At 43.0% G+C, this 18,090-nt stretch overlaps 1 protein-coding gene across 1 annotated transcript in view; it reads left to right on the top strand.

Moving 5' to 3' along the window:
• The first annotated feature begins 14,048 nt into the window (after positions 1–14,048).
• Positions 14,049–18,090, top strand: part of LOC132397846 (thyrotropin-releasing hormone-degrading ectoenzyme-like) — a 169,673-nt gene continuing 165,631 nt past the window's right edge. The window contains exon 1 of the mRNA XM_059976595.1: positions 14,049–14,755. Coding sequence (XP_059832578.1) covers positions 14,070–14,755 — 686 coding nt within the window. The 5' untranslated portion in view covers positions 14,049–14,069. The remainder of the gene's footprint in view (positions 14,756–18,090) is intronic.

Genomic DNA, 18,090 nt, shown 5'->3' with positions numbered 1-18,090 from the left:
ATGAACATTGATTTCTCTAACTTCCGTCAATGCCCCTCCTCCCCATCTTACCCCATACCTAATATTTAACTTTTAATAATTTTTTCTCTCTCTTTCCCTCTCACAATAACTCCTTGCCTGTTCTCCATCGTCCTCTGGTGCTCTCCTCCCCCTTTCTTTCTTCCAAGGCCTTCTGTCCTATGATAGTCCCTCTTCTCCAGCCTTGTATCCCTTTTGCCAATCAGCTTCCCAGCTCTAGGCCATCCCTCCCCCTCCTGTCTTCTCCTATGATTTCAGGTCTCCCCCTCCCCCTCCCACTTTCAAATCTCTTACTATCTCTTTTCTCCGTTAGTCCTGTTGTAGGGTCTCAACCCAAAATGTCGACAGTGATTCTTCCTATAGATGCTGCCTGGCCTGCTGTGTTCCGCCAGCATTTTCTGTGTGTTGCTTGAATTTCCAGCATCTGCAGATTTTCTCCTGTTTGCATGATTACCAAGCACACACACTAAAGGGCATGATCTGATTAAAAAAGAAACCTGACTCTTTGCTTGCATATTGTGTTTTTTTTTCCACTGCACATCGGGTGTTCAGTGATCTTTTTTTATAGGTTCTTTTATTTTTTTTGTGTTTCTTTTGTGGGCAGTATGTTTTTTTTTCTGCACATGAGGTGTTTGATGGTCTTTTTTTTGTATGGGTTCTTTGGGGTTTCTTCGTTCTGTGGCCGTCTGCTAGGAGATGATTCTCAAGGTTGTATAATGTATACAAACTTTGAAAAATCTACTTTGAACTTTATATTTTTTTGGAAAAACTTAAATAACCTAAAAACAGAAGCAGTATGCCGTGCATGAGTGTGTTCCAAAGTTTTATTTTATGTTAAATTGAACTTTATGGGAAATATTTTAAAATTTAATGAGGATTCCTCTTTATACATAAAAGTTTTGAGAATCCTGAATGGATATTAGATCTTTGTAAATCAGTTGATTAGTTAATAACATAGAACATAGAAATTTACGGCACATTGTAGGCCCTTCCTACTCAAGAAATTGCCTACTCAAGAAATTGCCTAGAATTTCCCTAGTGCATAGCCCTCTAGTTTCTAAGCTCCATGTACCTATCCAAGGGGCTCTTAAAAGACCCTATTGTATATGCTTCCATCACTGCCACCGGCAGTGCATTCCACATACCCACCAGTCTCTGTGTGAAAAACCTACCCCTGACATTCCTTTGGTACCTATTTCCAAGCACCTTAAAACTATGCCCCTTGTGTTAGCCATTTCAGCCCTGGGAAAAAGCCTCCGGCTATTTACTCGATCAATGCCCCCCATCATCTTATACACCTCTATCAGGTCAACTCTCATCCTCCATCGCTCTGAGAAAAGGCCAAGTCCACCCAACCTATTCTCATAAGGCACACTTTCCAATCCAGACATCCTTGTAAATCTCCTCTGCACTCTCTCTATAGCATCCACATCCTTCCTGTAGTGATGTGACCAGAACTAAACACAGTACTCCAAGTGGGGTCTGACCAAGGTCTTATATAGCTGTAACATTACCTCTCAGCTCTTGAACTCAATCCCACAGTTGATGAAGGCCAACACACCATACGCCTTCTTAACAACACTGTTAATGTGCACAGCAGCTTTGAGTGTCCTATGTACTGGACCCCAAGATCTCACTGATCCTCCACACTGCCAAGAGCCTTATCATTAATATTATATTCTATCTTCAAATTTGACCTACCAAAATAAAACACTTCACACTTAATTGGGATGAAGTCCATCTGCCACTTCTCAGTCCAGTTCTGCATCCTATTGATGTCGCGCTGTAATCTCTGACAACCCTCCAGACTATCCACAGCACATCGAACCTTTATGTCATCAGCAAACTCACTAACCCACCCTTCTACTTTTTCATCCAGGTCATTTATAAAAATCACAAAGAGGAGGGGTCCCAGAACAGATCCCCATGGAACACCACTGGTCACTGACCTCCATGCAGAATGCGAACCAGCTACAACCATTCTTTGCCTTCTGTGAGCAAGCCAATTCTGGATCCACAAAGCAATGTCCCCTTGGATCCCATGCCTCTTTACTTTCTGAAGGAGGGCATTATCAAATGCCTTATTGAAATCCATATACACTACATCCACTGCTCTACCTTCATCGATGTGTTTTGTTACATCCTCAAATAATTCAATCAGGCTCGTAACCACGACCTACCCTTGACAAAGCCATCCTGATTATCCCTAATCAGATTATGTCTCTCCAAATGCTTATAAATCCTGCCTCTCAGGATCTTCTCCAATAACTTGCCTATCACTGAAGTCAGACTCACTGGTCTATAATTTCCTGGGTTATCTCTATTCCCTTTCTTGAGAAAGGGAAACCATTTACAACCCTCCAATCCTCTGGTACTTCTCCGGTCCCTATTGGTTATGTAAAGATTATTGCAAGAGGCTCAGCAATCTCCTCCCTCGCTTCTCACAGTAGCCTGGGGTATATCCCATCCAGTCCCAATGGCTTATCTAACTTGATACATTTCAAATAGAGTTTGAAATAGAGTCTGCTCTGCTGTTCAATCATGGCCAATTTATTATCCCTCTCAACTCCATTCTCCTGCTTTCTCCTTGTAACTTTTGACACCATTACTTATCAAAACCTGTTAATCTTCTCTTTAAATATACCCAATGACTTGGTCTCCACACCTGTCTGTGGCAATGAATTTCACAGACTTACTACCCTCTGGTGAAAGAATTTCCTTCTCATCTCAGTTCTAAAGGGGTGTCCTGTTCTAAATGTTCCAAAGTGACTCTGTTCAAGCTGATGGACCTGGAAGCACAGCAGGTGAAAATCTACTTTACTAACACAATTCTTGTAGCTGTTGTAGTTGAGATTTTGACCTATTGGAACATTTAGAATCTTATGGTGTACCTTTGATGAGGTAGTGCTTAACATGTTGTTTTGAAAGCAAAAAAAAATTACATCTAAAATGTGTTTGCTTGTACACATTGAGGGCTGAAGTCTGTGAGTCTACAGACTGAGAGCTGAGTGGTAGAATGCCTAAAAAATGTCTTACACACAAAACGTTGGAGGAGTTTGTTGACCATTCATCAATGGAATTAGGTTGGGAAACTCACTACACAACTCAACTCACACTTTATTGTCTCTGTGCAGACAGCAATGTAACTATGTTGACCCTGGACCAACAGCTTAGAACATGATAATTTATATCACCGATATAGGGGATCTCTCTTGGCCAGATGATCGACTCTCTCTTCATCTAGCCCCTGGCACAGGGGTTCTTCCTTATGATCGTGTGTCTCTTGAGTGAGTTATTGCTGATGGTGCACTCAAACTGTCCACTTTCATAATCATTCCTTGCCAATTCAAATATTGCATTCCAGTGTCATTGCTGTAGATCATCTGATTGACCTTTAACACCTTTTTATTAGCTCTGCTCCAGGGCAGCTTCCATTAATTGCCCTCTTCCCAGTAAGTGACAGTCGATAATTTATGGCTCTTTGTTCTAGGTGGAATCACTCCAGGCAGCACCAACCTGCATGTTATGTTATATCAAAGAACACCTCACAAATAATTTCTTACTTAGAAATTATCTCCAATCCAGCAGATTACCTGAAATCCCACAATCCCATGGAAGGATGTTAAACAGTTCCACAAAATGGCAGTCTCCATCTTCAAGCACATAGCAGGAACAAAGACAATTGATCTGTCTTCTTCCACTGTCTGTGACTCATTTTGAGTTCAACATTTTCCTCCATATTTTAAATCCACCATGGTCAACATCTCCTCCCTTTTGATCCACAGAAAATCCTGGGGATCACACTACTGTTCACTTCTCTGAGTGAATATAGCACAAAAGGAACATAAGCATTCATTTCATCAATTAATTCAGATAAAGATTTTAAAATATCATCGATACCAAAACATGAAGAAACATGATAAAAATGTACTCAATTTCATAGCAAATATAAGTGGTCTCCAACCACCTGCCGCGGACCGGTATTGGGCCGCGAGGAAACGATATGAGTCAGCTACACCTTTCCTCATTCCCTGTCACGCCGACTGTTGAACTTGAACTCGCGTAAGGTCATCAGTCACCTAAACACAGTGATACCCTCGCGCCAGGGGTCACTGGTTGGCCTCGGGTAACCGGCCGCCTCGCACGGCCGGCGGGAGGTGCTGTAGCTGCCGGCCTGGAGCGCGGACAGATGGGCGCCGCCTCTAAACCGGTTTACCACACCGAGTGTTCGTGGGGAACCCGGTGCTGAAATATTCACAGATGACCTAATTGGGGCTCAGGGTTTCGTAAGTAGCAGAGCAGCTACCTCGCTGCCATCTACTGAAAGTCATCCCTCGAGCCAAACTTTTGTCGGCCGATAGATCCTACCTGCCTGCGGGCGGGCGCGCGTCCTGTCGCACTCCTCGCTCGCTCGGTCGGTCGCTTCACTGGGCACGGGGACCTCCGGCCCTGACCTTGTCCTCTCGACCAGCCGCACCTGGCCAAGACGTCTGGCGGTGGGCGGACGGGAGGCTGTCTAATGAGGCAATGAAGCCCTCAAAACTGCTTCGGTACTTTGAGTCCAAGCACCCTGCACTTCAAGATAAACCCGTTGAGTTTTTTGAGCGGAAAAAAACGTGAACAGCGGAACAGAAGCAAGTGCTGATAGCCACGAAAACTAAATTGCGGAATAGACTGGACATAAGGAACCTTCTTCCAGTATCGCTGTATTCCGGTCGTGATTACCCGCCCCGCCCCGTCAGCCGGTCCGCAAGAATATTGTCAATATTAAACCGGTCCGCGGTGCAAAAAAGGTTGGTGAATCCTCGAAAATATATCAAGGCATTTAACAATAATTAATAATACTTAAACATAACATTATGGTAGGAAATCAAACAAAATCACCAAAAATACATTTAGAATGGCTTGTGGCATACAGACGCAAAATCCTGGTTGTTAATGTTGCCATGAAAAATAAACACTGGGGAAAGTACATTGGATAATGATTAGAACAAAGAAAGCAATAACAACATGTGAAGTAATACACATCTGAGGATGTACATTAACATTTAAACCCCACTTCCAATCTTTATTCCAAAAGGGATGGATTCTACAAAACATCTTTAACTAAACCTATAAGATATTTAATAGTCTTGGATAACTCATCCCATTGTTAAATAATATTGTAAATAATTCTATCCCACTCTGCCATAAAATAGAATTGGTGAAAGAGCAGTAGATAAATAAGTAAGCCCTCAGTAGCATAATTTATAATATATCCATCTCCAGTTGAATAGGTGGTATTACAAAAGTTTTGGGTGATACCTGCCCAGTCAGAACTATGTATTTCAAAACATTAAAAACCACAAATTGCAACTCAAAGATCCCTTCTTGTCAGATATGCTTGAAGTAGCAATGTAATAAGTAGTAATCACCAAGCAAATTTCAGGAATGTTCTGTTAATGATAGGTAAATTAGATAGACAATAACTATAAGATATACTCTCACAATCTGTTAAGCCATTCTTAATTAAATCCGCTGGACAAACCCAATATTCTTGTTTTAGATGACAAGGTGCAAATGCACTCTCTTGTAGATCCCATCCTCATCAAACAAATTGACTCATTTTCGGGCTGTACCCTTCTTAGTTGACCAGGTGCTACACAACCCATCCATGATGATGTGAATCAATCAACTGGTGAACTGTCTACAGTGGAGTACCCTTCACCATCCTATGTTCCAATGTTGGCATGGTAATGGTTGTGGTATCAATTGTCATCATTCATATCATAGAGTAAGGTATATATGGAAAATCTTAGAGCTCCAGACTCACTGGGACTGAGATACCTGGGGCACATGATAATCCATTTCCTTGTTTCTGATTTGTCTTCACATCAACAATACCATTATATTCACAATAAAGTTGTGAATTATAAGTCCTTTATAAGTCCAATAAAGTTCAAATTATAAGTCCTTTTCTCCCTGAAACAGGACCTAAAAAGAAACATGACTTACTACTGTGATCCTAGCACTCCCGTATTCCTGCATATTACCATTATTCATCCACAAATGTCAACAGACATGTCTCATTTCCTTTACACAATCTTGCCTCAATTCTTCACAAATTTATTCATAGCACATGTAACCTTCAGCAGAGCCTTTGACCATTATGAGGCCAATCATCAGTGGTATTCCAACGTCAATCATTTCTGAACAGCAATGTATTTTAATTACTTTTTTGTGTGTTTAATCCATTGATAGATTATCTTCCTTGTCCTGTTCACAACACCCGTCCAGACTGCAGTCAAGTGAGGAATCAGAGGCAACATGATAACAGCATAGTCCCCAAAATAAATTGTTTTCTATCACAGGTTTGGATTCTGAGGTTCTCCTTCATTACCACGTTCACTGCTAGCTGAGACAATGCTTGTCCTCCAGCAGCCAGAATTAAAATCACCTTCCCAATAGTGACATTGTGATTTTTCAAAGGCATTACTTCCACCCCTTGGTATAACTTTGTTGGTACTGTTATACAATATGCCCATCTCTCTATTGCATATTGTAAGAAAAAACGATTATTTACAGACAAAATAGACAATGACAAATTTCCATAGGTACATAACAGAATTTCTATGTTGTGTCTCATGAATTTACCCACATTACCTTTTCACTCAACTTGCCCCCTGTACAGTGTTCTCCTGTGTACAGTTAATAATGTTCAAAGCATCCTTTGGAAAATACTTGGCTGTAACCACCTTAACAGATATATTCACACGACTGTTATCCACAGAACATCTCTTCCTATCCTATACATATAAGGAACTATCTACAACAAAAAAAAAGTTTTTCCTTTGTGTCTTGTTCTTGGGTTTGGCTGCCGATCTCCTTCCACTGTGCCCCCCCCTTATTATTCTGATACAAATTGTCCCCTGGGATCATTTGCTATCAAATCGTAACACCCCAGTGCAATGAAGATTACCTGCAAGGAGTAGAAATTTTAATACCCTTTCCAACTACATGCCAGCCCTGCAGTGCCAAGGATGACTGAACAAGACTTTTAAATCTGAACATCTAGCAGTAGCTAGATAAATGTGTGCTTTAAGATGGTGAGGAAATTAATGCTGAAATGCTGTTTGGAGCAATCCAATATTTAAATTGAACCCCCACATGCAATTTACATGACAAAATGCTGATCACTTCAAAAGTATTTTCCAATGAATCTGAAACTCAAAGTCAACGTGCCAAAAGTCTTGAACAGCATCTTTTATGTTCTGTAAAAGAAAGCAGTATTTTTAATAAAACAACTTTTAGGATTTCTCCCTGAACATTCCAATCTTCCCAGAATTGTTAATTTCAAAGTCGTAATTTAACTATCCACTAATGAGCAATTTCCCCCAATTCCAATTTTCCCTCAGAAATATAGCATCTCATATCCAGAATAGAGGTGCACAAATTTCCATTTCGACCAAGATTACACATGGCCGGTGGGGAATCCAGGCTCCCCTAAGATCAATTCCATGGAAAGCAAATGAAGAAACAAACTGAAAACACAGGATAAAACACAAAAATCCATGCTTACACTGTTCTCCCTACAGAACCTTCCGCGAGTAAGGCAAAACTTAAAATAAGCAGTTAATTTCCACCAAGAGAAAGCTTTACATCTTTTCCAAAGTACCAAGGAAAAGAAAGAAACAGCTTGATGGGGGTCCCCGACACGTTAACATATTGTTGCAACCTCTTTAGAGTACAACCTTTGAAAACAGCCTTTGCACTCTTTCAGACATACACTCTCTCAAGCGAACTCACACGAGGCCACATTTTACACAATTGAAACATACAAATCATTCACATTTTAAACCATTGCAGCAAATCTCCTGTTCCTAAGGATTAAACCGTTGTCAAAATATTCAGTATCAGTCAGAATAAATTGAGGAAATGCGTTACTCTTAAGACTTTAAAACAAAAAAAGATGTTGTAAATTATTCATGATGTACAAGTAAACAACATTCCACAACTTTAATGCATGACACCCCCACATCAACCAAATTCCGACATATTCGGACCTTTCCCTAACTCCCATCTCTGATCTGTGTTAAAATTCAGTTTGTTGACCAATTGCCACGTTGCCGCAGTTGAAACGGCAGATTTGAGCACGTACGGAGCTGGTAGCCCCCAACAACAGCCCCCCCTGATTGGGTGGAAGTGTCACCTCGCTCCTACAATCTTTCTGCTGTCTTCTATCCTGACCTGCATTTCCCACACGATATACCGTGTATTTTCCCGCAGCCAAAGACACTCTAGCTGCCTCTGGAGTACTCCTGAAGTTAAAATCTAGCTCTCACACTTCCTTCTCCCATGCTATAATCATTTTCCTAAGAACCCATGCCTCAGTGTGTAGGATCACTGGGATCAAACAGTTCTAACGTTCTTTTGCTCTCCGCAGTACCGTGCTATACCAGCCAGCTATTACTCTGCCGCTGAGTCAAATTTCGCCTATCCAAAGTAGGGCCATAAACACTCGAGAAAACCAACCACAACCTGGTCGCAAATGCAGATGAGTGCTCTCCTTCGCGCTGTCTGCATTTACGCAAAGGCTGTTCCAGGTCACCTCGATTAGACCCTGCAGCTTCTAATATCGCCCCCTGTAAATCACCCAGCGTCACCTGGCCTTGTGCCTGTTCCTCCGGCAGGGCTGAGTGTAACGCTGAAGTTAACTTCCGTTCCTCTGCTTCATCTGAACTATGAATTATCCTATGCTGCTGAATGCACTGAGAAGTTCCCGAGTCTCCCAGCCCACACTTTGGTACATTCGCCGCTACAGCAGTCAATTGGGCCACATGGAAAGGGAAGTACACCGTGTCACTATCGGTGTCCCTGGCTGTGGTGTGGCTGAACTCTCCCCGTTACCACAGGCGCCACTGGGGCAGCGGGTGTTGAAGTTTCCACTCACTCCTGTAAAAATCCATGAGGAGGAGGGCCACTTCCCCAATCATCCTCACCATTGTAGTGTGCCTGTGTCGCCTCTTACACTAAATTACACCAATCTCTATCACCATCACCGTCAGCGCTCCCACCAAATGCACATATCACAGCTCTCTGTGTTCTCTTTGCAGCTTTTCAATTTGTTTTAAACACTTGGTGTGCTCGGCGCTGCCGTGGTTCTCGGCTGCCGATTTCTGTACGACAATCCTAGCAGTCCGTATATCCTGACAATGATTTTTCCATTTCTCTAGTCGCCTTTTTATATTCCTCTTCCCATTTCTCCTTTCTTCTCGTTTAGTGTTCACACTGAGACAGGTGTATCAAATTTGCCTGACCGTGCGCTCTCAGAATTTCATTTTCTTTTCCCTCCACCTCCAGCTCTTCCGTACACTTACACAACTCCTCTGCCAGTTTCTGTTTCCCCTCTCCACTTCAATTAGATCTTCCCGCATACATCCCTTTGTAACAGCTATTTAATCTCATGTAGTTTATTTGATTTGTTTTCACTAACTGCTTTCCACAATTCATCCCCAGGGTCTTTGAGCCTCCACTCTCAATCTTCCCTATCCACGCCTCATAGGCCATTTTCTTCATAAATATTTAAGGAAATTATCCCTCCAATCATTCGAACCCCCTGGTAATCAATTCGTAATTAATCGAAGCTCGCCCTTTACTGTCTCTGTACACAAACAACAACGTAACTCTGTTCCCTCAGTACCGATAGTCTCTCAGACTACTTTTCCACCCTGTAACACCGAAATAGGGACCTTTGCTGGCGAGGTGATGGAACCTTTCTTCACCCGACCCTGGCATGGGGGTTCCTCCTTGCCATGTTGGGTCTCTTGGGAGAGTTATCGCTGATGGCGCACTGGAAGCATTCACTTTTCTACCCGTTCCTTACCAATTTAAATATTGCATTCCTTGACACATTCGAGTTCAATGTTTTCTTCCATATTTCAAGTCCATCATGGCCAACAAGCTCAGCATTTTGCGTGTAATGCTCAAGATTTTCAGTATGTGTAGACTCTCAGTGCACGTTCGCGATCTTCAGCTGCTGTTGCCCATCCACTTGAAGGATTGACGTGTTCAGTGTTCAACGGTGCTCTTCTGCACACCAATTTTGTAATGCCTGGTTAACCTGAGTTACTGTCGCCTTCTTGAACTAATCCTGTCATTCTCCTCTGACCTCTCTCACCCACAGAAGTGCCACTCATTGAATTTTTCTTCTCTTTTTTCGCGCCATTCTCTCCCAACTCCAAAGGCCATTATGTGTAAAATTCTCAGGAGGTCAGCAGTTTCTGGGATACTCAGACTACCCCATCTGGCACCAACTATCATTCCATGGTCAAAGTTACTTAGATCACATTTCTTCCTCAATGCTGATGCTTGGTCTGAACAACAACTGAACCTGTTGACTATGTCTGCCTGCTTTCATGTCCTGAGTTGCTGCTTGATGATTGGCTGATTAGATCTTTGCATCATCGAGCAAGTGTGCAGGTGTACCTAATAAAGAGGCCACTGAATGTAGAATGTGTATTTCTTGGCTGGCGTGCCCACGATAGATCTCCTTAAATTTCTGAGCCAAGCTGCTAACATTTCCATTGAAGGGTGAATAACTTCTTCTGGTATGGAGTGTATGCTGTATGATTCTGAATTACATGGAGTCTTTCCTTTGAAAATCTTTGGGGCTGCTGAACGGTGCAAGCTTCAATAAACACCTCTTTTTCATCACTGACACAGCAGGTGAAGCTGGTTGCTGCTCTGAGAATCTCTTGCATCCAAATCCTGGGGTATGAAGAAAGATGCTGAATGTTGGTTTGGGATTGGAGCTGCCAATAAAGCAGATCAGGTAAAGAGAGCAAGTTATCTCCTCTAAACGATATTAATGAACCAGCCAGTCTTTTGGGTGGGTGGCAGTGTAGAGAAACATCTCTGCCGAAGGAGGTGTAAGGTACTCTTTACCCCTGTGAACCTGCTGGTTACTGTTGGGCAGGGTGTAGCACCTGCTTAGCCCCCTCAGTCAGGGCTGTGTGGAGCCATGGGAGCAGCTGGTGGATGGTCCTATCAGTAGTGTTGTAATGTGAAAAAAGTCACCAGAGAGAGTGAGAGAGAGAGAGTGAAGCTAATGGATATATAAGTAGTTCGTTCAACAAAAACGAGCATCAGGCATCATATGGAGACCCTTTCAGAGGAAGAGGCCTGTTCAGCCCAGTATTACGTGACATTTTATATGCTAATGATTAAAGGACAATTTATAATGTATTTACAATGCTCCCTTAGAATTATATATAACTTTCACACCTCCTTCTTCGTACCCACACTCCAGATATCAAAAATGTATGTTAATCAGCATTGTCTGGTTTTTCTATTAACTGCTGTTCACAGCTCTAGGAAACTGTTGTCCAGCACTGCGTTTTAAAGCTAATGGTTGCCGAAGTTAATATTTTGCGATATACCCTAACTACAGATTATGCTCTAACAAGCAACTGGTGCATATCGCAAGTTCTGGTTATGTGATCACTGACACCAGGCTGACAATCTCTGAAAAGTATTGATAATGACTGGAGTCAGTCATCTTGTAAAGACACTGCCCAGAAGAAGGCAATGGTAAACCACTTCCTATGCCAATATATTCTTATATATGGAGCTCAAAATTGCTCACCAAATTTCCAAGTGTGGTCCGACCAATGTCTTATAAAGCCTCTGTATTACAACCTTACTTTTATATTCTGGTCCCTTTAAAATGAATGCTAACATTGCATTTGTCTTCCTCACCATAGACTCAACCTGCAAGTTAATGGTTAGGGGATCCTGTGCCAGGACTCCCAAGTCCCCTTGCAAATTTGATTTCTGAACTTGCTCCTCATTTAGAATATAGTCTATGCCTAGAAAATAGTAGCCCTGATAAAGGGTGTCAGCCAGAAACGCCGACAGCTTACTCTTTTCCATGGATGCTAATTGACCTGCCGAGTAGTGTGTTGCACTGCATTCCGCCTGCCAACTTACCCAGTTCTGCAAATCTGTCCAAATCCTTCTTCTGCAGACCCCGTTTCTCAACACAACCTGCCCCTCCACCTGTTTTTGTATCATCTGTAAACGTGGCCACAAAGCTGTAACTTATGTTAGCCAGATCATCAATAAATGACGTGGGAAGTAGCGGACACAACTCGGACCGTTGTGGAACACCGCGGGTCTTTGGGGGCGCTCTGTTCCACAGCAGCTTCAATGAACTGCTGGACATTTTATCGTCCCTTCCTATAACTTCGCCCAGTTGTCAACTGCCATTTAAAGGAGACTGAGGCAGCGGCACCCCCCCCCCCCACCCCACTACCGCTCCAGTACATCTGCACTTTTGGACGTTGCTGAAGAGATCCTTATCTCTTATCTCTTATCCTTACGCTTATCCTTCGCTTCTTTTTTTCTTTACATATTCTCATACTACGTCGAGTCATTTTGAGTTCTCTCTCCAGTCGTCCAGTTCTACAGAATTCAAATTGATATGCATGATTTTCTGATCCCGACAATTATGGGAGAGTTGCTACGTATAGTAAGGATTATTTATAGCTTTATTCGACAAGTTTTAAAACTCATTTAGAGGTTTATTAATTTTAGCGAGTGGGCGGCATTCCTAACATCTAAAAATACTGAACTGCAGCAGATTGGTAATTGCAACGAGATTCCATGGGTGGCTGAGATTGGTGTGTGGGGTGGAGATGTCAATTGCCCTCTACAGATGTCGGTGGGGGTGGGCAGAGGCAGTTCGCTGACGCAGAGACTGCGGGCGGATCAATCGAGCCGCTGCAACTACCTGTCAATCATCCTCGGCTTCCTCCTGGGCACAAGCGGCGCCGCGGGAAAACAGAGGCAACTCCGGAGCAGGCCGGCCAGAGAGCGAGAGCTCACCCTGCACCGCAAGCAATCCGGCACATCCTCTTCAGGAGCACACCTCGTTCTTCACTGTTAATTCTCGCAGTGAACGTTTCGGAATGGTGCACGTTTCTGTCTGAGACTTTTAAAATCGCTTCTATTTATATTCCTTATGTAAATTGTACATGTGTATAGAATTTGCTCACGCTTATTTCAACATTTTAAGGTATTTGCAAAATGAATAGTTAATATGGAGGGGGGTGTGGTGTTATAATCTCCCTTTGCTATATCGTAGAAGAGCCGATATCCAGACCACGCAAACGCATTTATCGCTGGATATTACCTCTGGATTGGCTTGATTGTTTGATTTATCGTGCTGGTTTCGGAAGAAGAGGTCGGCGGGACGTGCAGCAGAGCTTCGGAGCCGTGTAGCAGCCGACGGGGCTTCGGCGATGTGATAGATGCTACGATTTATTGTAATACTGTGTTTGACGGGCGTCGGTGTTGTCATTGGAATGCCTCCTTTTGTATAGATTTGCGAGTCGTTGGTACAGATGAAACAGTTTGTCCATCCCATTTTTTTTTTCCTTGAGCACCTGGGAATGGCACTCTAACTTAAAATGGGAAATTTATTTCTGACTATTTTCAACCCAAATAGCCCAGGTTTATAGCGGAAGACCGGGTGCACAATGAAACATTTATCCACACTGCCGATACGATCTGCCAGCTGATTTGGGTCTTTCCCCTGATGCCTCAGCTCAGCCTAATCTCTTACTCTCTCTCGCTAGAGCAGGTTGCAGATGGAGGGACGTGGGAGCTGTTACTTTGATGAATGGCACTTTTCCGTCGAGGGCTGTCCAGGAACGTAGAGCGGCGTGGAATCTTAATCGTTCACCTCCGTTACTTAGTTGGCAGTGACTTGCTACCACAGTAACAGTCTGATTTTCTCCTGAAAGAAAAAAAATGCCGAGCCGCGCGCAGCTGAAGTTGGCAGCAGTAAAAAAGACAGGTGGAATTTAACTGTCTTGGAACTCAGAACACGGCCCCTTTAGTTACTGATTTAGAGACCCATGTTAAAAGACTATATATGAATTAATATCGGGAGATGGGATTTGTTTTCCCGTTTGGAACAAAAGTACTGATTATCTGAGTTAGTCTGGCACTTGTAAACAATAGCAACAGGGATTCGGATGGCTTTAATAGACGACAAGCGAGACAAAGGCATGTCTTTCACGCAGATGGTTATAGAGGAGAACTCGACCCGGAACGGAAGGGGACTGTCCGATCAGTGGGCCGATTCAATGGTGGTTCGGCCCAGGACCACCGAAAGGCACATCACAGTGCACAAAAGACTCGTGCTAGGCTTTGCCATTTCCATCTTGGGTCTCATCATAGTCACAATCATAGCGGTGCTGCTCAGCGTAAAATTTGAGAAATGTGGCGTCGGAAGTATCAACAGGATAGTGAACACTACAATGTACAGCGGAGGCAAGCTCAACCAGAGCAGGGAGGGCCGAGGTAAAGCTACAGATCTACCCTGGGCACAGGTGAGGTTACCCTCTTCTCTAAGACCCTCTCATTACGATCTGAACTTAACTGTTTCCATGGACAACTTGACCTTCTCCGGAGCAGTCCTCATTCACATTGACTGCGTGAACTCCACCAAACACATTGTACTGCATGCGGACAAACTGTCGGTTAAAGGGGCAGAGGTGACTCTTGCAAACAGCTCGGTCCCTCTAGACATCAGAAAGTATTTCATGTACCCGAAGACTCAAGTTTTAGTGATTAGTCTGACCCAGCCCCTCAAGGCACGCGAACACTACACCGTAAAAATAAACTACGACGACAATATAGAGGAACTGATTGGCTTCTTTCGGAGCCCGTTTGTGACATCTGGGGAGATGAGGTAAGTTTCTAAGAGTGGTTAAGTACTACCTTGGCTTATTGGCAAACAGTATGAGTGAAGAAACTTTAGCTGTTGTTTAACTTGCATATGTAAAGAAATAAGTGCTGAGGGACGATTGCACGATCACAGAAACCGCTATATAGTTCAGAATGGCGATGTGAAACGTTGTATCATTGAGTATATATGTTGGAATTATGCAATCCACCATCCATTTATACAATCCAGTAGATCGCTCCAGAATAGAAGGGGAAGTGATAGACATATTGATTATCCGCATAACACTGAATAATATCTCTAATTATTGTAAAATAATTTAAAAGTTTAAATGTGATCTAACTAGATACCAGTGGGTTTCTATGTATCGAGGAACAATGTTAAACCCTCCGAAATTAATGCTGTACCACAAACTATGTCATGAGTTGACTGTTGTGGACTTTTTAAATAAAGGTTGGATTGTAGTTGTGTAACAGCGCCATTATCCTTGAATTACACAATTCCAGGCGATTGGAAGGCATGGATATTGCTCCTGATGTTTAGGTTGTTGATATGGTGCCAGCAGGGGCTGCTGTTCTGGTTGTTCGATGATATGAGGCCAAATTAGAGAAGACTATTCAAAGCCCGTTTTGGTGCCTATAATGTATTTTGATCCTCACGGTTTAACCCTGAAATATTGCTCAGACACTAAAGATACCAAACTCACTTTGTCAGACCAGAGAGGCGGTTAAAGTGATAATAATTTCCTAAAATATCCTCAAGCACATCACAGGAGTTAAGTCTTAGGGTGCCCTGTGGTATGACGTGGGCGATCCCGGTCTTTCCATGACTATGATTGTTCTTGGCAACTTTTTCTACAATAGTGGTTTTCCATTGCCATCTTCTGGGCAGCGTCTTTACAAGAGGCATGACCCAGCCATTATTAATACTCTTCAGAGATTGTCTGCCTGGTGTTAGTGGTTGCATAAATTGGTCTTGTGATCTGCACCAGCTACTCATAAACCATCCACCACCATCTCCATGGCTTCACCTGACCCTGATTGGGGGACTGGGGCTAAACAGGTGCCACACCTTGCCCAAGGGTGACCTGCAGGCTAGCGGAGGGACGGAGATTTAATTATCCTTTGGTACAGACGTAGTTCCAACCTGCCACCCATAGCTGCTTACATCATTGTAGGAAAACCAGGCTTCATAGACCCACATCACTCTGACCACAAAGCTCAGTCCTCAGGTAATATTTCTCAGAACAGAAAATAATTAAATGGGAAACTGGGCTACTTGGCCATTAGAAAATGGAAATAAGTACCTTTGGCAAGCAACTTTAAGAAGTGATTAGATGTGTATGCTCACATTGGACTGGAGAGATGCTTTTCCACCTGCCAGATTTAGAGATATGGTGTGGAACAGGATCTTCCCGCCCAATGAGCTGCACCACCCAGCAATCCACTTATTTAACCCAAGCTTGATCACAGGACAATTTATAATGATCAACTGACCCACTAACTGGTACATTTTTGGACTGTGGGAGGAAACCGGAGCATCTGGACAAAATCCACACAGTCACAGGGAGAACATATAAACTCCTCACAAATGGCACTGGAATTGAACTCTGAACTCCGAAATGCCCTGAGCTGTAATGGCATCACACTAACCGCTACACTACCATGTGAAGGAACAGGTTACATTGATGAAAAATTATTAGAAACCCAGTCATTTCTGGGTCCCACTTAGAAATGATCACTGAGTCCTCATGAGCAGTTTTGTTTGTTTGGAGGAGACTCAGTGCGACAATTAAAAGGACAGTGGGGGTTTCAAATTTTTGAGCACATTTCAGTTATTGTGATTTATTAGGCAATTTGCAAGTGACTAGAAAAAGAAGTTAAATTTAATCAGAGGGGCCATTGTGGGAGTGTCCGTTGTTGGAGTGGATCAGTGTCAGAGTACAGTATTTGAGGCTTCAACGAAGAAGCTTAGGCAAGAAGAGGTGAAGGGTAAGGTAAGTTTCTGGTAAATTTCTTTCTTTCAGTCTTTGTCTATTAGTGCATAGAGAGCGAATCCAGGGTCAGTGTTGTGTTCTTCATGTCAGATGTGGAAATTCCATGAGATCTCCAATCTCTTTGATAACTACATCTGCATGAAGTGCATCCAGCTGCAGCTTCTTAAAAACCATGTCTGGGAACTGGAGCTGCAACTTGATGATCTTTGGCTCATACGAGGAACGAAGATGTGATAGATATGAACTAATTAGTTACCATAAGTTAAAATAAGTAGTGCAAAAGAAAAACAGAAATAAAACAATACTGAGGTGGTGTTCATGGGTTCAATGTCCATTTAGGAATTGGATAGCAGAGGGGAAGAAGCTGTTGCTGAATCGCTGAGTGTGTGCCTTCAGGCTTCAGTACCTCCTTCCCGATGGTAACAGTGTGAAGGGGGCATGCCCTGGGTGGTGGGGATCCTAAATGGTGGATGCTGCTCTCTAAGGCACTTTACCCCTGTGACTGTTCCCCTCAATAACACAAATGCTGATTTGGATACTGTATGGGGGTGGGGGGGAGGAGATGACCAACTGGGGAAAGCTGCAGAAACCAGCTCTCTGTAGTTCAGAGGGGAAGGGGAAGAAGAGCAGAGTGGTAGGATAAGGAATTCAATAGTTTGAGGAGCAGACAAGAGATTCTATGGATGTGAAAGGGATACCCAGATGGTATGTTGCCTCCCAGGTACCTGGGCCAGGGATGGCTCAAATTGGGTCCACAGCATTCTAAATGGGGAGGGTGGACAACCAGAAGTCATGGTGCATATTGGTACCAAAGTTCAAAGTGCAAAGGAAATTTATTATCAAAGTACATATATGTCGCCACATACAACCCTGAGATTCGTTTCCGTAAATCTATTGAATATTAACTATATCAGAATCAATGAAAGCCTGCCCAATTAGAGTGTTCAAGCTGAGTATAGAAGACAAGAAACTGAAAGTGCAAAAGAAGAAATGATAATACAAGTAAATCAGCAATAAACATTGAGAATATGAGGTGAAGAGTCCCTGAGAATGAGTCCATTAGTTGTGAGAATATTTCAAAGATGGGCAAGTGAAGTTATCCCCAGTGGTCCAAGAGCCTGATGGGTGAGGGGTAGTAACTGTAGCTGAATCTGATGGAGTGAGTCTTGAGGCTCCCATACCTCCTTCCTCATGGCAGCAACAACATAGGTAAGAAAATGGATGAGGTCCTGAAGAGTGAATATAGGGAGTTAGGAAGGAAGCTGAAAAGCAGGACATCAAGGGTAGTAATTTCTGAATTTCTGCCTGTGCCATGCATCATTGAGGGTAAGTATAGGATGATTTG

The sequence above is a fragment of the Hypanus sabinus genome, chromosome 8, assembly GCF_030144855.1.
Source record: "Hypanus sabinus isolate sHypSab1 chromosome 8, sHypSab1.hap1, whole genome shotgun sequence".
NCBI classification, from domain to species: Eukaryota; Metazoa; Chordata; class Chondrichthyes; order Myliobatiformes; family Dasyatidae; genus Hypanus; species Hypanus sabinus.
The sequence above is the reverse complement of the archived record's forward strand: the minus strand, read 5'-3'. Positions and strand labels throughout refer to the sequence as shown.